The sequence below is a fragment of the Thermomyces dupontii genome (assembly GCF_041956625.1).
Source record: "Thermomyces dupontii strain NRRL 2155 unplaced genomic scaffold VTN31scaffold_10, whole genome shotgun sequence".
Lineage (NCBI taxonomy): Eukaryota > Fungi > Ascomycota > Eurotiomycetes > Eurotiales > Trichocomaceae > Thermomyces > Thermomyces dupontii.
The window spans coordinates 192,573-214,596 of record NW_027192316.1 but is presented as its reverse complement, the minus strand read 5'-3'; the positions used below and the strand labels follow the sequence as shown (position 1 = coordinate 214,596).

Sequence of the window (22,024 nt, the reverse complement as noted above, 5' to 3'; positions counted from 1 at the left end):
ACGTCAATCATCCAGATATTAAATTGTCCCATCCTATCTCCCTGTAAACTCCTCCATGAATCCGTTTCGATCCACGACAAACGACCGTAGATAGCCATCCAAGACCGATCAACGATGCAACAACGCCAGCCAAGATCTTGGACTGCGCTGGGAATCCCTCCAATTCTACCGCAAGGTGGCGTCGGATTTTTCGTATGTCTCAGTTGGGTCTTCTTTTTTTGTCCATGTCTAGTTAACTTATCCACACACTCTCTCTCAGGCTCCGCGGACTATTGAACACTAAAACTTCGCCGACGGGGGGGTTTTGGTCCTGCACGTGCCGTTTGAGGGCCATGGCTGGTGACTCTTCCACATCTCAAAGTCGGGTTCTTTGAGACTTCTGATTCTTCAGCAAATTGAGAAGCACACAACCTAGGTAGGTTAGTTAATGTTTTTGATGGACGAGAGTTTCGATTGCTCCTTCCGCATGATCCGATCAACAGATCCTCCAGATCCCGTGATCTCCAAGTCCCGTGATTTGGAGCTGCGCCAAGACTTCCTTCCACTCTCCCACCTGCACCGCCACACCAAGAGGAGTTCCGCTGGCTTCCAAGTGGCTCCATCTGACGGGGTAAAAACCGGACTACGGAGTACGAGTACAGTCGTACTACGGAGTACGAGTACGTACCTATGTACTCAGTCCAGAGCAGGGAGACGGACAGTTACATGCAGTTTCAGAGCTCTGTCTGATTTTGCTCGGAAATCTCCACCACTGAAGATTCTCTCTGTATTTTTAATATAGCCTATTTCATCGACTCATGATCGGAAGTTTGTTACTCGTAAAGTCCGAAAATCACCCCTCCATCACCTGTGACAGGGCTGGGTCAACCATCATCTCCCCGGGCATCGTCGAAAACGTTGTCCCGACGGGTTGAGGATGGTCCTGGTCATCCATCAGGAACTCCATCTCCTTCATGGGCCCCCCCACATGATGGCTCCTGGCATGGCCCGGATCCCCAGAAGACGGTACTTCAGGGGCAACGACCCGCTCAGTCGGCTGGCTCGGCTCCCCCAACTCCCAGTCGACCCCGTGGAGACCAAACAGACCATCCTCACTTCCGTCCCCCGTCAGCGCCCGCTGCATAAACAGGGCCTGAATGTCCTCCTCCGAATGCCCATGCTTGCTGCGCATATGCACCCAGAGATCGTAGTCCCGATGGAAACGATACGGACAATCAGACACAAAACAGGCAATCTGACGGCCCGTTTCCTCCGCGTAGCCTTCCCCAGTAAGGAGCGTCAAAGTCGACGGAGTAGGCCGGCTGCGACGCTGTGAGGCATCCATCCCCTGCCGCAGCCTGCGCTCTGTCTTCGTGTTGGGCAGTCCCAAGTGTGCCGTGCGCACGTGCTCCTCCAGGGCAAGCTTGCTGCCGTAGCGTTTCCCGCACCCGTCGCGGCCATCCCAGCCCTCGACGCGCTTCGAGCGCGAGAGATCGGTCTCACCGCAGACAAACCGCTTCTCGCCCTGGTGTACGGTCCGGATGTGAACCGTCAGGTTGCCGCTCTTGGTGAATCGGCGGTCACAGCCCGGCTCGGGACACGGGAACAGCCGTCGCTCATCCAGGCTCACATCACCGTGCACGATCTCCAGATGCCGCCGTAACTCCCGAGACGTCGAACAGACAACCGGGCACTGTGGACATTGCGGCGGGTGTTCTTCCCGGATATGCGCTTGGAGTTGAGCATACGTGGAGAAGCACACAACCCCCGCCTGATTCTCGGGTGATTGCTGCTTCGAGCACTCGCTACAGACAAACCGTGTCTGAGAATGCATGCGACTCTCGTGGGCCCGAAGATGGCCCGCAGTATCGAACGCCTGCGTACACTGCTGACCCGTCTCGGGGTCCATGCGAGTGCAGGGGAAGGGCTTCCGGTTTAAATGCACCATCATGACATGCCGATGGAGGGTCGAGTGTTTTCGGAACGTCTCATTACACGGCGGATATTCGGTACACCGATACTTTTCCCTGCCATCATGCGCTGCTAGGTGTCTTCGCAGGCGCGTACCGGTGACAAACGACTTCCCGCATCCGGGTCTGTCGCAAACGTAATCTCGGATCTGCGTATGTGCGCTCTTCACATGGTGGTTGAGATGAGATGCCCGCAAAAACGTCTTTTCACAACCATCGTATTGACACTTGAAAATGCGCTCATTTCGATGCGAGCGGATATGCTCTTGCAAACGGGCCGGTCGATTGAATGCCTTGGTGCAGCCCTCGAATGGACAGAGATGGGTCTTTAACTCCGAAGGGTACTTGGATGACGTTGTGGAGTATGGTGTTGCGGGTGTGTCATTGTTATTGTTGTTGTTCGCGTCACCGTCGCTCGACTCTGTTTCCGAAGCATAGCTGGCATCTGACCGGGCCTTTTCATGGATCCGATCTTCTAGGCATTAGACTTGTATCCAGTAAGGATCATCCGAGCTCACCTTGCGGATCTCCAGCGTATCTCGGGGCCTTCCATGGAGACACGCAGACTTCTGCGGATGCCTTGCGCTTCAAGGCCATGGCCTGCAAACCAATTGACGGAGAAAACAGGGGTTCATTTCATCAAAACAAGAGCTTCGAAATATTTTCTGCCGTCTGTGAAGGTGAGCTGTTGTGGTCGGGAAGGATATAATCTAGCCATATTTGGTTAGCGCACTATCAGCCATGCGACTTTTTCGGCCTCCCATTGTTGAAGGTCGAGCAGCTGCAAAATCTTTCCTCTGTCGATCGTGACTATAGATTCATCACTTCGTCATCATGTCTGACTACGGAGATCACGACGTCGAGGACACTGGGTGAGTATTTCCTCGGAGTTGCGTTCGATCCTCCCAGTACTGACGGTTTTTGCGCGCCCACAAGCTTCGACTACGAGCCAGCCGAGGTTTTCGATGAAAATGAACCCGAGGACTTTATCCCCGATGAAACCGAACAAGCCGAAGCCTATGAAGGCGGCGCCGAGGAGTCGTACGACCGTGGCGTGAACGGGAACAAAATTGTGGTGTCGGGGGATCCGAGTGCGGGCTACGGGGGCCCGGTGATGGAGCAGCACCGTGCGAAGAAGATTCCGAATGACCAGCGCACAACGACGCCATACATGACCAAGTATGAGCGCGCGCGTGTTCTCGGCACCCGGGCGCTTCAGATCAGGTGTGTGGATGCTTGGTATTCCATGTGGTGGTGATGGGACCCTCCCCTGCTAACGGGTTACAAGTATGAATGCTCCAGTTCTGGTTGAACTCGAAGGCGAGACGGATCCGCTGCAGATCGCCATCAAGGAGCTTAATCAGAAGAAGATCCCTCTGGTGATCAGGAGATACCTCCCCGATGGATCGTATGTGTTCCCAGTCTTAACTCCTTGTTGAATTCCTACTGACCTGAAGTCCCAGGTATGAGGACTGGACTTGTGAGGAACTTCTGTGATGTCTCATCTGGTTCGAGTGATGTCTTTTCCATGGGCGTTTGTTCTTTGCATTCGGCATAGCGTTTGGTGTTGGTGGATCTGGGTTCGGCTTGCGAATTGGTATTGCGTACAAATCTCAGGCAAAGACACGGACATAGATTAGATACCAGTTCGGTTCAATTGGGTTCATTATCTTGAAAACATCATCCACGTTCAAAACTTCAAGGTGCGTGTTCTGAATGCTAGTCACGTGTCAATGCTTGCCCTAGAAGTCATTCACCATTCACTGGCATTCAGTAGGCATCTCCCGGTAGTCCTACTCTTAAATTCGGCATCCAAAGGATCATTTCATTTATTAGACAATCTACTTCATGTTGTGATTTGAGTGCCCGCGAAGCTTCAATTGTCGAGGGAGACCCCTCAGTTGGAGCTGCTACAAGGGGTAGGCGTTGATGTTGCCGGGTTTCACGTCATCCGTGTCGATAGGATGATCGAATCATCGAGCGGCCGTTTCGGCGACAATTCCTTTATAGGTTCGATTCGAAAACTCTCTTATATTACTCCAAGATATCTTTTTTTCCTTTCACAACTCGTCGTCGGCCCGAGCATTCAACTTGAGACTCAATCGCATTGGGTGCAGAGACTTCTTAGAAATTGACCAGCTGGGTCTAGGGTGCCCTGCAGATCATCCAAATCTTCCTGTACGATCGACGAACGCGTTCTCGCGAGAAGCCAAGTAGGAGGTTATCTCGCAAGCCATCGACGGAGAACGCCCTCTTCCCGGTTCAGGCTTCCAGATGACAAGATATCAGATTAGATTCCGGATTCGACGAAGTAGACCCATAGGTCGAAAGCACGATGGAGAAATAGTTATGAGATCCTCTTTTGAATCGAACTCCTAGAGGAAATGCCGCCGTAAACCCGTTTGATCTCACATCGCACTCGGGTCCATGATGACGACGTGGCCGCCGTATCATATGAATGCGGCTGAGGACAATTTCCTGTTGTTGGAGGCCACTCGAGCACTGAACCGTTGCCAGTGACGACAGCTTAGAAATCAGATTTCAGAATTCAACCAAATTGGATCCTGAGGGCAGAGTGCCTGGAATATTAAAGAGGGGTAGTACGGAGTACAGTATTCAGAACCGAATTTCCAAGGGAACTGCCGCCGCGAGGCCGTTTAATCATCACATCGACGCAAGTGACGGGAAACCTTTCAAGATCACCTATCCTTGTGACGCAGGTCCCATTCGGAGAAACTCGGTCGTTGAAGAAGCCTCGCAGGCACACAAGTCACATTGTCCTGCATGATAAGTGGCAATTTGTTTGGAAAACACAACAAACCTTTAATATGCGCTTTATTGTTCATTGAAGTAGAATATTAATCCTATTAATAACTTCAAGGCATAAGCTGTAGTCACCACACCTGTATGGAGTACTCCGTACCCGTGCTCCAAGGATGCACCCACAGGTTTTCCGTGTCACCGCATCCACAGGATTTCCGTGGGTGCGTGATTGGAGCACGGGTACTGAACTAATGGTTAACAATACTTAAAGTATTGATGATCAAGTCAGCTTGCCTTGCTGACAGTCTGACACACACACACGAGAGTCAAGTACTATGTCGAGATGTTCGGCGAGTGAAAATAGGTTAAGTACTGTTTTTACGAAGAGAACTGATCCACTGAACGGATGTCAGCCGTCAGAACTCAGGACGTCGACAATCGTGATGTCGGTGGATTAGAACTTGGCCCGCAGAGAAGTCCGCAAAGGCGCAGATTCGACCGGTCTGCAATCAACGTTGACCTTCCGAAATTCCGGTCCACACGCAGATCCGCCTCGGGTCCTCGGCAGTTCGGCAGGAATCCCACAGAAAAAGGTTAACCAATTAGTAATTCCTCTGAGGCCAATCAGTTGCGGCATTGCACCCCAGCCGAGGGCCCCAAAGGGCCAAAAGCAACCCAGGACCCCAACTCTCACTAACTAATAGGAACCTTCCCTCAACAGTGACCAAAAATACGGAGTAGCCTCTGGACTGCAAGACAGCTCCTCTGTACGGAGTATAGGGTCTGCCAGTGTCAGGGGTTGCTACGTACCAATTTGCCATAGATGCCGAGAAAAGAGGCATTACGGAGGAGTCAACCAATCAGCCCGTAATTGATGTGATCGAAATGTTCTCTTATGAGGTATGGAATTAGGGCATAGGCCGAGAAAGCCCTGGTTCGGATTTGGTGCCGAAGCTCCTCAGACTCAAGCCAAAAAGTTTTAGGCTCGGAAACGAGGAAATATCTTCATCAAACCTATAATATAGAGACATGGGCTCATGGCCGTCAACCTCCTTCTCTCTTATCTCATTCTGCACGCAAGTCAACTCTCTCCCTCGGGCAGGGAGGTGAGCAGTGACGCAAAATGGGACGAGAAGATGGAATCAACCAGCAGAATGTCCACGCATCTGCCACGCCGGGAGCGGAGGAGTCTAAGATCTCACCCTCCAGCATGACCGCGACGGAGTACGGTCACGACAAGGCCGTAGAGTTTGATAAGGGCCTGAAAGCTTGGCTGCAGGTGTTGGGAGCGTTTTTCATGTACTTCAATTCATGGTATGACCCTAGCCATTCCCAAGTCGACAAAATGAAGGCTGGAAAAGAATTCTGACTGACTTGAGCAATATAGGGGCATCATCAACACGTTTGGCGTCTTCCAGACCTTCTACGAACAAGGCATGCTCTCGCACATGTCACCGTCGACCATCTCGTGGATCGGCTCTGTCGAGTCGTGCTTGCTGATGTGCGTCGGCGCGATCGCCGGCCCCCTGTTCGACGCAGGCTACTTCTCATCGCTGCTAATCGTGGGCAACATCATGGTGGCGTTTGGACTCATGATGACGAGCCTTGCAGACCAATACTACCAGATCCTCCTCGCCCAGGGCATTTGTCTCGGCATCGGCGCCGGGCTGCTCTTTACTCCCGCAGTCGCCATTCTGCCGCAGTACTTCCGGCGGAGACGTGCGCTGGTCAACGGCATCGCAGCCTCGGGCAGCAGCATCGGCGGTGTCGTCTTCCCCATCGTGTGGCGGCAGCTACAGCTGAAGATCGGGTTTGCCTGGGCGACGCGGGTCCTCGGCTTTGTCGCCCTGGCTACGGGGGCGGTGGCCGTGTCCGTCATGCGCATGCGTTTCCGCCCAACCGAGAAGCGCGGCCTGATCGATCTTTCCGCTTTTCGAGAAATTCAGTACGTGACCTTTTTGATCGGCGCCTTCCTGGGCTTCATGGGCTTCTACAATTTCGTCGTCTACGTGCAGCCCTTTGCCATCGAGAAGGGCATCGTTAATGACAATCTTGGCTTCTACCTCGTACCGATCCTCAATGCCGCGTCGGCCCTGGGCCGCATCGCTCCGAACATGATGGCTGATTACATAGGGGCTTACAATGTGCTGGTACCGTTGTGCACCATCACCTCCCTGCTGGCATTCTGCTGGATTGCCGTGCATAGTACCGCGGGCATCATTGTGCTCGCCGCGCTGTATGGCTTCTGGTCCGGCGGATTCGTCTCCCTCCCGCCGATCGCCATCATGACCGTGACCAAGGATTTCCGCAAGCTCGGCACGCGCATCGGCATGGCATTTTGCATCAATGCCGTCGCTTTGCTGATTGGCACGCCGATTGGTGGCGCGCTGCGGAACGCGACGGGGTCGTACCTCGGGCTTCAGCTGTTTTGTGCGTGTAGCTTGGCGGTCTGTACCGTGATTCTCGCGATACTGCGCTTTATGCGCTCGGGGCCCAAATTCCGATATCGGACCTGAGTGTGTTGATTCCAAACTTTGGCTACGGACTAATCTTGACGGCACTCTTATGTTACGTTGTAACTGCATTCGCATGATTGCATCATGGGTTTGGCCTGCATTGTGCATAGAAGGCGTTATCGGAACTTTTTTACTCATGATTCAACAAATTTACTGTCTATCCATGATCCCAGTATATTATACATACATCCAATGAATTGAATAAAACCCACCGTCTAGACAATCGATGCAAAAATATATGACATCATGAAACCCACTCCGGGCTAACGACGAAATTCTCGCCGTTCTCTCTAATATGTTCGAGGTTCTTATCTCGGCTGCACGGTTTCCGCATATCAAACGCGTCTTCACCTTCGGACTGGCCACTTGGGTCGTCCTGATAGTATCCAACGACACGGCGGAAGACAGAGTACCTTGTCATGCGTCAACTCCCGCCACTTTATATCATAGGGTGCGATTCAAAGGATAGAAAAAAAAAAAAAAAAAAAAAAAACTAACAACCCCCATCTTTTGTACATATCAACGGCAACCTTATTCTTCTCCCGCACATACAAGTCCACAAACCACGCATCGTTGATATCCGAGGCCTGCTCGAGGCTCTCGGTCAACCTCCGCGCAAAGCCCAACCGTCGCCATGCCGGCGCGACGGTCAGGACGGTGATGTGCCCGTGCCAGGGCGTGTAGTGTTCCGAGTGTCGCATGGACGGCGGCTGTTCTTCCAACTTGCCCATGACTATTGCATTGTCACTCACCCCCGGATTATCCCCGTTTCGGTCGATCATTAGCTCCCAGAGCATTGTAACCACATCATGCCTGATTACAGGACAAACTCACTGTAGCCGACGATTCCGGCATCTCGGTCCTGCACGACGCTGAACAGCGACGGCCATCGCATCAGGTAGTTGAGGTAGAAGCCGATGTCGTAGTTCTCGGTCAATGGGTCGAGGTTGGTGAGGTTGAGGGCGAGAAGGTCCATGGGACCTGCGCGGCGAATGAAGCTCATCTTGGCGATTGGAAGGGCATTCTTTTGCTCTCGTAAGTAGATTTTTTTTTTTTTACAGTATCAACCATGCGATTTTCTGAGACTGACGTCGCCGTCGTGGGGCATTCGTGGAACAGCAAAATTTCCTGCTGGTTAGCCTGGGTCAGGGACCCTCCCCGTGCCTGAAACCTGGGGCATCCGTCCGACGTCGATTAGTCATCCTCCTGAAACTGACCCTCCTTTTCAGTATAATGACAACACGGGGTCATCTCACTCACGTCCGCTTCGTCTGGCACGAACTGACGAATCGAATCGATGACTGGATTCTCTAGCTCTGTGCGAAACCATTGATATTTCTGAAATTTACTCACGGTCCGACACCATGTCGATACCATCCTCACCCTCTTCAAATAGACATCGCCGCCATCCGTCCAGCCTGGATCTAACTCCGAGCACCTACACCGACAATGCATACTACTACCCGCAGACACCGCAGTCCCCCAACCCCTGGGGCCTGCGACCAGAGAACGCCGGGCAGACGCTCAACGGGGAGCGGCGCATGTCGGAGGATTACATGAGCAACGTCGGTGACGGCGGGGGCGGGGGCCTGGGTAATCTCGCGGACGAGCTGGCCGACGCCTGGGCCGACGAAGACGGGTACGAGGACGCATCGGGTATCGAAGTCGGCCAACCACCGGCGGACGGGGATTCGACAGCAGGTGACGACGAACCGGGTGGTCGCCGCCGGACCGGGGAGGGCAACGATGAAGAGGGTGATGTTTCACAGGACGAACAAGAGCAGCACAACAACCGTCTATCGCTGCCGAGGCCGAAATCGATGCATTTGCAGCACCGGCACCGCCGGACGGAATCGCAGTATGACGGCTCGGATTACGGCAATGACTCGGACTTGGAGGAAGCCGCGGATATCCCGCCGAGTCTGGAGGCGCGCATGGCCGCAATCGAGAGCCTGGCGCGTCGCGGAACAGGCGACGTGCCGGGGGCAAACGATCAAGTTACAAATCGACTGATTGAGAGCCTTCAGAATTTGGGGGCGCAGACGGGGATTGAGAACGGCGCTGCTAGGTACAAAACCACCACACTAATAAGCATAGCATAAGTAGACGGAGACTAACTCACTCTTTAGACTCATCACTGCACACGCATCCATCACATCACATCTAACGCACCAGACGCGGGCCATCCAGGCACTGATCCACCCGCTTCTCTTCTCGCAGTTTCCTCTGCTCACCCCCGAAGCCATTGACGATCTGATCCCGATGATCGACGAGGGTCTCCTCCCCAGCTTGCCTGTTCCTTTCCCAACCGCGCAGCAGCAGCAGCAGCAGCAGCAGCCCGCATCCCCAACACCGTCCTCTCCACCCACATCTCCCTCCTTCCGACCTACATCCTCTTCCTCTTCCACCTCCAAGGCCCACAACAACAACAACTCCTCCGCAACTACGGACCCGCTCACCTCCCTCCAATCCCTCCTCACGCAAACCGACGACCTCACTCTCGCCCTGCGCACCCTCAGTGACACCCTCCACGAATCCCGCCAGCTCACCTCAACGGCCTCGCGCCGGTTGCGCTCCGCGCGCGACCTCGTCGCGGAGCTGCGCCGCGAGGACCAGGACCGCGAGGAAGGCCTCCGCTTCATCGAGCGCGGCGAGTGGGACCGGCGCCTGCGTGAGCGCGAAGCCGGCCGCGTCTGCGGCGAGGTCGTCAGCGGGTTCGAGCAGGTGTGCTGCGAGTGGCGGAGGAAGCTGTTTGGATCGGCGGGCGAAGTTACTGCATAGGCTTTTCTTTTTCTTGATAAGTTCGTCCTGTTGCGTTTTGATACCCTTTTTGTGCGTTCTGATAAAAAGTGTCGACGAGTCGGCATGAAAGTTAGACATATTCACAACAGGAGATATCATTATTGCGTGTCATGTATGTTAGATGCAGTAGAGATAGTATTTCTTACTGGTAAGTAATGCCTTGAATGAAAAAGATTGATACCAATACAACACATCCTCCCTATGAGAAAGTCGACTCCCGTCCTTTCGTCGCATGAACTACAAGCAGCAGAACAGTATATACCATTTGAAAAGATTTTCATTCTCATGACATTTCTCATGTCGAACCTCATCCCGTTCAAACATTAAGAAAAAAAGAACATCACAAAACACATCTGACCCTCTCAAACATCTTGACTACCTCCTACCCACCCTCGTCAAGAAAAGAGAAAACATAGAAAGGTGGACAAGATATATGGCATGATCAATGGCATGACGAGTCGAGTTACAACGTTGTACACATGCAGGCGGACAGGAACAAACAAACAGGAAGAGAGCAAGGTTTTCATTTTTTTTTTTTTTTTAATTTTCATATTTTTTTTTCTCAAAAGACGGACGTAGAGAAATAGAGTGCAGAGTTACTGGCGGTTGCGTTTCCAGCTCGGTACCCACACCCCCGGCTTGTCGCCGCCACCTGACGCATTCGCCGAGTTCGACGAGGACGCTGCCGGGGGTGGTGGTGTCCGGCCGGGAGGCGGGGTGGCGCCGGCGGAGCCCGACTCGCCGCGCCGTGCGGGCGGAACGTATTTCCCGGGAGCGGGAGCGGGAGCGGCGGCCGGAGCCGCAGCAGGAGCCGGAGCGGCGTGGCCGCCGTTGGCCGGGGCGGGGGTAGGGCCCGGGGACGGGGACGAGGCCGGTGGCGGGGTTGCAGGGGTGGCCTGGCTGTCGCCCTTGTTGCGCAAGTGCGGCGGCACGTAACTGTTGGGGTTCCGTGGCAAAGTGGAGGTCGTCTCCTTGTCGGTTCCGGCCGCGTTGGCTGCGGCGGGCGGAGTCCCGACCGTGCGTGGAAGCAGGTTGAGACGCGGACGCTCGCGCTCTGCCTTGCGCGCCGCTCTGCGGGCAGCGGCCTCCTCCTCGCGTTCCCTCTGCTTGGCTGCAATTTCGTCCAATTTCCTGTACAAAAGAATCAGTGACACGCTCGGTCAATGATGTCTCGGGCTGAACGTACCTGCGCTGCTCTTCCCGCTGAGCCTTCTCCTCCGCAAGGATCCGTCGCTGCTCTTCCTCGCGCTTCCTCTGCTCCTCTTCCTCCCGACGACGCCGCTCTTCCTCTTCTTGTCGGTGACGCTCCTCGGCCTCGCGCTCGGCCTTCTCGCGACGACGTCGTTCTTGGACCTCCTTGATCCGCTGTCGTTTCTTCGCCTCGAACTCCCGCTCGGCAGCCTTGCGCCGCTTCTCGAACTCCTCGTGCCGTTTCTCGGTGACCATGGCACGGAATTCGTTGAAGTACGGCACAAGGCGGCTCAACCGGTGCTTGAGCGCCACCGCTTCCTTGTGCTTGCGCTGCGCTTCCTTGAGCTTCTGCTCCTTTTGGCGTTCGTACACCTCCAAATCGTGCTTCTTTTGCCTCTCGTAATCCTCCGCAATGTACTTGAGCTCCTCCCGGCGGTATGCCCGCTCCAGGTGGTCGATTCGCTTGCCAGTGATCCGGATGCGGTCGTTGAGTTCGTTCTTCTCCTTCTCCAACTGGGCGAGCTTGATCGCACGGATGCTGTTGGTGTCCAGGTTCTCAATGTCCAGCTCGCTGACGTCCAAGCCCTTCACGCCGTGCTTCAGTTCCTCCAGTTGCTTCTTGATCTCTTGTTGCCGAATGCGATTCTGCTCGTCCTTAATTCTCTTCTTCTCGCGCTCGCGGTGCTCATCGAGCAGCCGCTGCTTCTCCGCCTCCTGCAGCTGCTGAGTGCGGATGCGCTTGCGGGTCTCTTCTTCGCGCTGCTTGCGCTGCAGAGACTCCGTGGCTGCCTCCTTCTTCTTCTCGATGATCACGCGACGAGCTAGCGTCTCCTCGTGTTCCTTGGCAGCACCCTCACGGGCGCGAGCCAGAGCGGCCTGTTTGGCCTCCAGTCGAGCCGCCGTGTACGACGGGTCGACGTACATGCAGGTGATGTGAAGCGTCTTGGCCAGGCGGGTGAGCTGAGAGCGTGCAATCTCGGCTGGCGTGCTCTGCAGACGCTGGACGGAGCCAACCTCGCTCTCCGCCGAGCCCGCAGCACTGCCAGGGTGCAATGCTTTGGCGGAGGAGAAGATGTCCGAGTCAAAGGTGAGGACGCCCGCGACGTGATCGACGCGAATCGCCAGATCACCCTTCTTGCAGCCATTCATGATGAACTTCTCGATCATCGCCGGCGTCACCTGGAACGGATCAGGGAACTGAGCAAGCTCGTAGACGAACTTGAGTTCGACCGTCTCGTAGACCTGGGACAGTTGCTGGAATAGCCGAGTGAGGATGACCTGCTGTAGAGGCTGGACGTATTTCTCCATCTCCGGATCCGCCCCGATTTGCTTGAGGATCGGAGTGATCCTCTTGCAGATCGACAGGGGATGGAACTCAACCTCCAGAATGTTGTACAGCTCACGGATCTCCGGCCGAGCGCGTTTGAGCAGATCCTTGTTTAGGATATCCTTGAACAGACCAGCCCGTGTGGGTGGCTGGGCCATGCCGAGGAGGTTCGTAAGGCGAGCATTCTTGTTCTTCCGCACCTCGTCGATATCGACAAGAGCACTGCGCGAGCGCGACGTGCTGATGACGGGGATCGAAAGCGCCGAAAGCAGCACAAAGGATGCGGCCTTGGTCATATCCGCCTCTGCGACCGGCGGATTGTCCTTCTTCGATCCTTGGCCGGCGGCCAGAGCGGTGGCCGACTGGCGAAGGAGGTTGTAGTAGCGGTTCCAGGCAGCTGCGTGGAACAGATAGTTTTCGCTGACGAGGAAAATGCGAGCCAGCTTCTCATAGTAGTTGGCCATCATGATGTTCTTCGGCGGGCGCTTGCTGAGGCTGAGAAGGGTATGGATGTCCTCGACACTCCGGAAAGCCTCCTGCCACAGTTCCAGCTCCACGGCAACGTTGAGCTGCTGGAATCGAGTATCAAGATGACGCTGCAGGGTATCGGGATCGCTCAGGTTGATGGCATGCATCTGGCCGGAGTACTTGGCCGCAGTCTGGACATGGTTGCGCAACAGCTCGCACAGGCGCCGGAACTCGGTTTTGCGGGTGTACTTCAAGCAGAACTGGAAGGCCTGCAGAGCCGTGGACTGGTACATGACCTCGAGACGGGCATTGTTCTTGAGGATCTCCAGCACGGTCCGGTACGTTTCCCACAGGAACTTCAACCACGGGGTGACGACAGCACGGTCGGTACGGTCTCGTGATTGATCTCCGGACACGGTCGCAAGCAAGATGGTCTCTGGAGTCTCGATGGCTTCCAGATCCTCCACGTTGGCGGACGGGGCGCCGGACTCGATCGAAGATTGAATCTCATCGGCCTTTATTTGCGCCTCGGTGACCTTCTTCTCGGCCAGTTCGATGAAGTGTTTGAGAACAGTCTACAAGCGCAAACAACGGTTAGCATGGTCAATTGAGCTCGCTGAGTACGGGATTGGCTCACCTCAATTGTGCCGACATTGGCGTTTTGAGCAATGTTCTTGTATTGGTACAGACCATCCTTTGCGGATTTTCCTTTTCGCAGATCGACGCAGAGCTCCACAAACAAGAGCATCACTGGCTCGAGCGAGGCGACAGGCGTGCTGCGAGTGCGCTTCGAGGTGACATGTTCGTGCAGAACCGTGAGGGCGGCCGGAGCCTGGCCCACGGCGATGAGTTCTTGAGCCCTCTATTATCAATGACAAGTGGTCAGCCAACAGCTCTCCCAACAGATTTTGAATCGCATTCGTCCTTCCTGGGCGGACAACAGCACGCGCTTCGTACCTTGAGGACATTTTCGGGCTTAATGTGAGGTGGAGGAGGCATGGTGGGCGACCTGCCCCAAGGGCGACAATGGGGATAGTTTTGTTCTGTTTTAGGGGGTGACCACGACCGGGCAACAGAGGCGAAAGACTTGTCCGAGACAGAGAGAGGAAGAACTCGGGCAGCGGTCGAGTTCTGGCGATGTCCACGGTGGACAGAGCCGATCGGACCTTGCAGAAAAAAAGTCGTTGTGGGCGATGCACGCAGTGAACGGCAAAATCCCGGCGTCCGCCTAAGCGATGAGTCACGTGATCTGGCCGCTGCCTCAGGCCGTCTGAGGCTCCCTACGGACTCGGGTAGCTACGCGTACGAGTACGAATACGGAATGTCCATCGAGCTCGAGCAAAAGTGGCAAACGACAGCAGGAGTGATGTCAACAAGCGTTCTCCCAAGTCTCTAGCCCTATCGTCCCGCGAGTCCCAAATCCCAATTCCTCTGCACAGTTACGTTCAATTTTGAATGCTGCGGATCTTTTATTATTCCGCACTCCGAGGCAGGGACAGAAACCTAAAATCTGGACCGCTGCAACACTATTCACGTGATCTCACGTGACAGATTGGGAGGTGAGCTCCGCGAGTCCGCGACGGTGTAAAAGGCCCGCCCTGCTTCTCTTGCGCGGTGTGGAGAGAGTGGTGAGGTTCAGTTAGGTTATCGATCTCTCGAGTCTATCACTTGCCATCGTGCCAGCCGTTTGACTGTTCTTTCTCACTTCCATATTGCCGTCATTTCTGCGATCCCACCACAACGGGTCAAGGGGCTCACTAAATAAACATCCCGGAATCCCTCGGGCCATTCAACTCCGGGTTGTGGACCCAACAGGAATCGCTAGAGTAAGTTGGCTTGTTATTTCCCCCCTGGTTCAACCCAAGAGCCTCTGAGGAAAAGGGAGAAGCCTGAGGAGGGTTTGGGAGTTGCTGCTGCTGCTGCTGGTCCCTAAGTGCGCTGCCGTCTCTGACTCTCCACCAAACCCAAAGCTCTCCCTATCTCCCCCCTTTCGTCTTCCTCATCCCCCGTCAGAGTCAGACCCTCTTTCCCCCTCCCCCTTCCATTCTCTTTTCAACTGCCTATCATTTTCGCTCACTGCTTTTTTTTTCTTGTTTTTTCTTGTTTCTATTTTTTCAGATAATAACTCAATTCCTTGAAGGATCCCTAGCGGCACAGCGTGCGCGTTCGATTTCCTCCTATTCCCCGTCCTTTCTGTCGCGACGACTCTTCGGATCAGACCATCCCACGAATAATCCGACAAGATGCCGGCTTACGAACTGCGCTCCGTCGGCGATGGCAGGGCCAAGAAGCAGAGCATGGCCGATCTCAAATATCGCCGCTTGATGGAATTGAACAGCCGACTGAAGGAGGATTTGGATCGGCCACGTGTGAAGGTGTCGGAGGCCGCGTTGTCGTACGTGATGATGCATCTTTTCGATTGCGCGCGATATGCTAATTTCATGCGCAGCCTCATCAATTACTGCAATAACACCCGGGACTTCATGGTCCCGTCGGTATGGGGACAAGTGAGTCGCGACGAGAACTCAGGGACATTTCCCGTCACTAACGATAGCGCAGGTTGATAAGCGAGAGGATCCATATGCGCCAACACAAAGCGGCGGCTGCTGTACCATCATGTAATGGCGATTACGATCCGCATGGGATGGATGTCCCAGTGAAACCTTTTTTTCCCCTTTTTCAACTGCGCGTGTAGGGCGTGCATCGGTTCATTGCATAATTTTTGGCCACGACCTTTTCGACATTGTCTCCTATTTCCGGTGTTTGGATGGGGGGTTATTGTGTATCTGGAGCAAATGGAGCAGACCGGCGGAGATACGCGATCGGAAGAATCGACAAACGCCTCTTCAAGTCTTTGTCGGCTTGTCACACTGATCTCACAATGTATACATCAACGAATCCGAGTCGATGCGCCTTTTCCCCTCGACCTGTGTTTACCTCGCCGCCTGCATTCATCCTGGTCATTTCTCTTCTCATTCGTCTCGTACTCTGATTTTTTTTTTTTTATGTTGATGCCCTGTATTGATCACAGCGGTGGGAGGTTCGGATACCGAAAAGATGAAACAGGAAAAAAACGGAATCATCTAAACCACATCTGCGGTTGATCTGCTCTGACCCTAGTTCATTTTTTTTCTCCATCTGTTTTTCCTTTTTTTTTTTTTCCTTGTGTGTGAAATGACCTGGATTTGCCATTTCCTGTATCATAGATTTGGCATTGTTCAGCTAGGTTGTTTAGTTGAACGATGATGGGTTTGACTGTTTAGGCTTTCTCTTATGATCGTTATTGAAGCTATCTGCAGGCAATTGTCTTTCGGTGGCTGCAAGCATTGACGATGTAGGTACTCCGTACAATGTACTCGTATATCCACGACGATACTGTTGGTGTGCGAGCAGAGACCGCGTTCTATCATGATTGTGATTATCTCCTAAACCTCCTTACTCGTAGCCTGTAAGCACGCATTACCAGCCTTGTTCGCAGTAAGTCCACGAACAGAGCTGTGATGATCGAATGAATCCGAATGGTGTACTCGTACGGAGTACTTGTAACAGAAGGTACCTAAGACCAGCAATCGTTTCAGGAAAAAAAAAAAAAAAAAAAAAAAGGGAAACGCGATGAACAGCATCTCCATGCAGTCTGTCCGCAACCACATCTCTGAGGACATTACGATCTGTCCAGTGGCGACTGAATGGGTCTTTCAACCAACTTGTCCTTCTACCCCTTGTCTTGCCGATTGTCAATTATTACATCTCCAAAGACAAGAATTCGACAAAGAAAAATCAAGAAAGAAAAAAAGAAGAATACATGCAACAGCTGGGATTCGCTGGTGGTCACCCACCCAACTACTAACCAGCCGGCGTGTGGCTTAAGTACGGCTGAGCGGACGGGAAGCCCTGTTTTCCACACCCTATGGTCGCATGTACTTATCCTTGCCATGCAAGGGGGTTATATGCACCCCCTTTGCTGGTTGACTTGAATGCAACTTTTGTGCAGGTTGGACATACTTGTAGTTATTGGAGTATTCAATCTGTGGCTGTGACCCTGGTCTCTTTGAATTGTTCTGCAGCTACAGCTATAATCATATATTGAATGGTTTAACATGGTTAATTGGGGGGGGTTCGAAAATACTGTACCATTGGGGCGATTGCTGCCTCAGGCAAGATGTCACAGCAACTCAATGTCGATGACGCCCTCGTCATTTCCTCCCATCAATAATATACAACTCCCTTGGTTATTTCATCATCACCACACTCAACCTCTTCAATAATCCCCCAAGCAAAGGTCAACACAATATGACCGACCAAACATCTTCAATCCAAACCCACCCCGTCGAGGCGGACACATCCATCCACCTCCCCCGAATCACAATCCACTACTGCACGCAATGTAAATGGATGCTGCGCGCTGCATACGTATGTCCCTACCTCAACAGAAGAAATTGTCCATTAGCCAACCCTCAATTGATATTAGTAACAATGGAGAATTTTACTAAGTAGAGAGGAAAAAAAATTTTTATATTATAGTTTGCTCAGGAACTCCTCTCCACCTTCTCAACCTCCCTCGGCGAGGTGGCCCTCGTTCCGACCACGGGCGGCGTGTTCACGGTGCGGGTGTATACTCGATCGGAAGACGGGACGGGTCTTCAGGAGACGGTGCTATGGGATCGGAAGACGAATGGCGGGTTTCCTGGTACGTGTGTTGTCTTCTCCTCACAAAGGGATGGATATATCTTTGTTCTGGTGGATGGGTTGTGCTGATGAGAGTTTGGGGGAATGGAAAATGGGTGTAGAGGTCAAAATGCTCAAGTCCCTCGTACGCAACATCGTCGATCCGGCGCGTGATCTGGGACATGTGGATCGGGCGTTGAAGCAGTCTGCCGCTGGACGGGATCCCTCTGGCTCGAAGAAGGAAGAAGAGCAAGGTCAAGAACGTCAGCCTACATGCGAGGATTGTCGGTGAAATGGGGAAATAGGGACATGCTGAAAGAAAGGAATAAAGGGATTGATTGATATTCACCCCCAACTCGCAGTCACTTTCTCTATAGTTATACTACACGGGGAATCTCCACACATGTACAATCCCACAACCCGGAGAATCCAAAAACCTCGTCAAAACCGAAACGCCCTTATCCCCATGATGTATGCAAGCCAAAGAAGATCCTTATCCGTAATTATTCCCCCAACTCACAGAATTAGTCTCATGCCATGCAAATAGTCCTGGTCCAATATACCGAAATGACATCGCACGTAAAACCGTTCTTCAGCTCGTAAAGAAGGAGAGAAGGAGAGATTGTCAACGTCAATTGCTCATCTGCGTCGGCGGCCGGCGCCTCCAAAACGCCAGCCGCAGCCGACTCTTCTTCCTCGTGAGCCCCCGCGCAACCGACACCGCGCGCTCCGTCGACCGCGCCCGCCGCGTCGTCGTCGTCGTCGTCGTCGTCGCCGCTTCGCGGCCAATGTGCGACTTGTCATTCTCCACCGGCGACGAGCCCGCGCTGCTGAGCCCGCTGCTGACGAACGCCGTCATCACGTGGTAGCTCTTAGTCACATCGTCGTCGATGCGCCGTGTCGCCAGGCCGTCGTAGGCTGATGTGCCGCCGCCGCCCCCGTGTTGGCCCCCCCGCACCACATAGACGTCCGACGACGGTGGCCGCGAGACGTCCACGCTGGTCTCCACCTCGCTGTGGCTGCTGAACACGCAGCCCTCATCGTCGCCGGCATCGTCGTCGCTGTCGTCATCCAGGCTAACGACGCTCGTGGCTTTGGTGACCGGCGAGGCAGGCGTTCCGACGGTGCGTGTATCTGTGCTGGCGCTCTGTGTCCTCCTCTCAAGACTACCTCCGCGGGGTATCGACGGTAACGAGTCGCGGCTCGAGAAAGGATGCACGCGGCCGGTAGACGGTTGAGGACTCGATCCGTTCTCCAGGCTGCGCCGTGGCGAACCCTGCTTGTTGGCGGATTCATCGACCATGATGGTGATCTTGTTCGGACCGGCGTGGTGTTTTCCCGCCTCCGGACTGACCGGCCGGGACGAGCGCGAGTCCCGCGGACGAGATCGCCGCTTCTCCCGATCGGCCAAATCCTGCCAGATGGACCGGTTTGATTGGATCTGCTGCACAGCAAAGGAAAGCTGAGGACACAGCTCCGCGACGCCTTCAAACAGCGGCAGAGCAAACACCGCCATGAAGCTGATCTGGCCTGTCGCCAGCTTGAGCAGATTGCCCAGCTCGGGTGGCCCGCCAAAGAGCGCCGTCTCCATGCCCACTTCCTTTTCCATTTCCCCTTGTCGGGCAAATTCTTCCTGCAAGATGTTGGTCCACCGTTCAGCGATTTGCCAGGGGCGAGACTAGCAAAAGCATCAGCTTTCATCCTCTTGTGATCAAGGCATGCACATCTACTCACCACATTGCTAATGTCGGCGCACTTGATAAGCAGCCCGCAAAGAAGCGTCCGATAGTTGTCCTGATCCTGAGCGCTCCAGTCGCTCACGTTGCTCGACTCGCGGTACTTCTTCTGCAGCTCCGCCATGCGCTCAATGAACTTGAAGTGCACGCCCATGTCGGTGGCGAGGATCGAACTGATGAGGAGTTTCCGCAGTCGGGTATCCCTGAAGGCGGCGGGCCAGTGCCGACGTAGGATCTGAGAAAAGGCAGCGCAGTGAAACGCTTCCAGGACGGAATTGTCGTTGTAGAGCTGCGCGAGGGGAGCGTTCAACTTGGTCAGGAAGAGGTTGTTCACACCGGGATGGCCCACATCGTGGCCAATCGCCGATATCAACAAGGCAAGGGCATCAAAGGACGTGAGCAGAGAGGCAATTGGGGACGGAGAAACAGGGGCCGAGGGGATGCATCCATATGGAGGGAGAGCGCCGATATGGAGAAGCATGCTGAACACGGACTGTAGAACATCGACAGCATGGCGAAAGTTGTGGTAGAGGACAAAGGAATTGTAGGCAGCTCTGCTGGCGAGCAAGAATATGCGCAACTCGCCTGAAGAAGTCAGTCGTCAAACTTACGACTACGAAACGAAGAACGTACCATCGGTTAGTCGCCATGGAGCAACTTCAGGAACGCTCATGGCATGTTTGAGCATGGCGCATGCCGCATACATCAACTCATCGTCGGAGAAGTCATGAGCAGAAAAGTCCCAATCCCCGAGCTTTCGGTCTATCAAGAGCCGACGTTCGTCGGAGACGTGGAGTTCCCTAAACAAAAAACGCCGCATGAGCATCAGGTCATGGAAACTCCTCATTCACAACATACCGATCCTGAAACTCATCAATGACGTCTTCCGGGTTGCAGATGGACTTCATGAGTTTGGAGACCCTGGAAGCGTCAGTCATGTTCGTTTCTGCTTCGGGGAAGGTGAAAAAAAAAAAAAAAAAAAAAAAAAAAAAAAAAAAACAAAAATAACATCGCCTCCCGCAGATACGCATACGGCTCGCTATCTACACCAACCCAGGACTGCTTTCGCGATTTCTTGATCCCCATGAAACGATTGCGCTCCTTTTGAGCAGCCCGACGGACGCGATAGGCATGCACCGTGAGCGCCTGGACTCTGGAGCGATCCACCGGATGCTTGAGCACATCCACGGCGCCGGCATCGACGCATCGGGCGAGCGCCGCTTCCATGCACGCCGTCCATTTCCCACAGTCGTGCAAATGGGGAGTACTGCTGGTCTTGGACACGGCGTGATGGGCCGGTCGCAAAATGGCCACCGGGATGGTGAGTTTCGCATCCTCCTGGATTTGCAGGTCTGACGCTACGTGTGCGAGCAGCTGCACACCATGGATATCCTCTGCATCGGCTGATGCCGGGTGCGATGAAGCGATCGAGTCCCGCGGTTGAAGGCCGTGACCTGCCGGCGCTTCCGGGTCGAACACGACATCGACAAAGGCGAAAATCGGGGCGCAGTGCGACCCGTTCTCGTTCTGCTCATTCAGGTCGGCCAATGTGGCCAGGAACGACTTTGCCGAGCGGCAGAGGTAGACTAGACAAATCGCGCCGGTCAGCTTTCTTACTTTTTCCCCGTATTCTTGATCCCAAGTCGGGAAGGTGGGCAGCGTACTCTGATGGCAAACTCCCAGCAGCAGCTCGACGGACTCCTTCAGGGTGGCGGTCTCGTCTGGCGCGCCGGCGAAGGGATCGGCGGTGAGATCGAGGGAGCGACGCCGAACCCAGCGTTCTGTCTGGACACGATCATCGATATAGACGGCGGAAACATATCCGGGGTGGGCCATGATGCTTGAGCCGGCCAATACCACGGACCACGCCCGGGGCGACGCGACGAGACGGAGAAATCGCAGACACGACCAGCGTCGGTCATTCAGGTGTCGAGTGAGCAATTCCTCGCGGCGGTCGGAACGGACGGATTCAGTTCATTGTCGCGGAACAGACGGCAATGAATGGATTCACGAAGCACAGAGATTCCGGAGATGCCGCGCGAGCGGAAGGGAATGTTTGAGAGAGATGTCCAGGGGAGAGGCAAGGAGAAAAACCAAGCGAATGAAGCGACTAGAGGCCAAGGAACGCAGAACCTGCGAGGCGGGATCGGGCAGAGGAGGAGAAGATCAATCACCACCAGGCGAGATGGAGCGATGCGTGGGGAATAAGCTTAAGAGAGAAAATAAAAAAAAAGGTAGCAGACTTCGAGGGGCCAAGCGGCCAAAAGTGTCGAGGGTTCGCAGGGCGCTGATTGGCTGGTGAATTCTGCTGGGATTGGAAGGATTTGTTCCGTTGGGCTTCCAGAAGCTCCAGAACAGGTTGTGGGTCAGGCGCTGCTGTTGGCGGCATTGGCCAACTCGGGTCATCGCCAGCCAATCCGCATGCAAGGATTTCCATACAGATTCCGAAGGAGCATAGCGCGTAATTTAACCCGCTGACTAACGATTCCGGGCACTTTTCTGGCCTGTCATTGGTTCGGCGGTTCTTGATTCCGCGCTTCCATGGAGGGGCTGTTCCGCTGTCACATTACGCTTACGGCTGTTTACTCCGTACATTACGGCCAAGCC

At 54.2% G+C, this 22,024-nt stretch overlaps 8 protein-coding genes across 8 annotated transcripts; 5 read left to right on the top strand and 3 right to left on the bottom strand.

Annotated features, from left to right (window-relative positions):
- Nucleotides 1-832: 832 nt before the first annotated feature.
- On the bottom strand, nt 833-2,546 carry VTN31DRAFT_1887 (uncharacterized protein; the record flags this gene model as incomplete). Its single annotated transcript, XM_069401993.1, has 2 exons — nt 833-2,421; nt 2,468-2,546. 2 exons carry the CDS (start codon nt 2,544-2,546, stop codon nt 833-835), a joined length of 1,668 nt encoding a protein of 555 aa, XP_069257516.1.
- Nucleotides 2,547-2,783: 237 nt separating this feature from the next.
- On the top strand, nt 2,784-3,446 carry VTN31DRAFT_1886 (uncharacterized protein; the record flags this gene model as incomplete). Its single annotated transcript, XM_069401992.1, has 4 exons — nt 2,784-2,821; nt 2,886-3,173; nt 3,238-3,357; nt 3,413-3,446. The coding sequence occupies 4 exons, from the start codon at nt 2,784-2,786 to the stop codon at nt 3,444-3,446; spliced, it is 480 nt and encodes a 159-aa protein (XP_069257515.1).
- A 2,389-nt stretch (nt 3,447-5,835) lies between these two features.
- VTN31DRAFT_1885 (uncharacterized protein) lies at nt 5,836-7,228 on the top strand (the record flags this gene model as incomplete). Its single annotated transcript, XM_069401991.1, has 2 exons — nt 5,836-6,026; nt 6,100-7,228. The coding sequence occupies 2 exons, from the start codon at nt 5,836-5,838 to the stop codon at nt 7,226-7,228; spliced, it is 1,320 nt and encodes a 439-aa protein (XP_069257514.1).
- Nucleotides 7,229-7,472: 244 nt separating this feature from the next.
- Nucleotides 7,473-8,231, bottom strand: VTN31DRAFT_1884 (uncharacterized protein; the record flags this gene model as incomplete). Its single annotated transcript, XM_069401990.1, has 3 exons — nt 7,473-7,641; nt 7,730-7,961; nt 8,063-8,231. 3 exons carry the CDS (start codon nt 8,229-8,231, stop codon nt 7,473-7,475), a joined length of 570 nt encoding a protein of 189 aa, XP_069257513.1.
- A 361-nt stretch (nt 8,232-8,592) lies between these two features.
- Nucleotides 8,593-10,009, top strand: VTN31DRAFT_1883 (uncharacterized protein; the record flags this gene model as incomplete). The annotated part of the gene is made up of 2 exons (XM_069401989.1): nt 8,593-9,296; nt 9,358-10,009. The coding sequence occupies 2 exons, from the start codon at nt 8,593-8,595 to the stop codon at nt 10,007-10,009; spliced, it is 1,356 nt and encodes a 451-aa protein (XP_069257512.1).
- A 5,250-nt stretch (nt 10,010-15,259) lies between these two features.
- On the top strand, nt 15,260-15,638 carry VTN31DRAFT_1882 (uncharacterized protein; the record flags this gene model as incomplete). The annotated part of the gene is made up of 3 exons (XM_069401988.1): nt 15,260-15,411; nt 15,466-15,523; nt 15,576-15,638. The coding sequence occupies 3 exons, from the start codon at nt 15,260-15,262 to the stop codon at nt 15,636-15,638; spliced, it is 273 nt and encodes a 90-aa protein (XP_069257511.1).
- Nucleotides 15,639-17,306: 1,668 nt separating this feature from the next.
- On the top strand, nt 17,307-17,973 carry VTN31DRAFT_1881 (uncharacterized protein; the record flags this gene model as incomplete). The annotated part of the gene is made up of 3 exons (XM_069401987.1): nt 17,307-17,426; nt 17,538-17,703; nt 17,804-17,973. The coding sequence occupies 3 exons, from the start codon at nt 17,307-17,309 to the stop codon at nt 17,971-17,973; spliced, it is 456 nt and encodes a 151-aa protein (XP_069257510.1).
- Nucleotides 17,974-18,312: 339 nt separating this feature from the next.
- On the bottom strand, nt 18,313-21,253 carry VTN31DRAFT_1880 (uncharacterized protein; the record flags this gene model as incomplete). Its single annotated transcript, XM_069401986.1, has 6 exons — nt 18,313-19,359; nt 19,416-20,002; nt 20,051-20,217; nt 20,276-20,338; nt 20,427-21,003; nt 21,082-21,253. The coding sequence occupies 6 exons, from the start codon at nt 21,251-21,253 to the stop codon at nt 18,313-18,315; spliced, it is 2,613 nt and encodes an 870-aa protein (XP_069257509.1).
- Nucleotides 21,254-22,024: the final 771 nt, after the last annotated feature.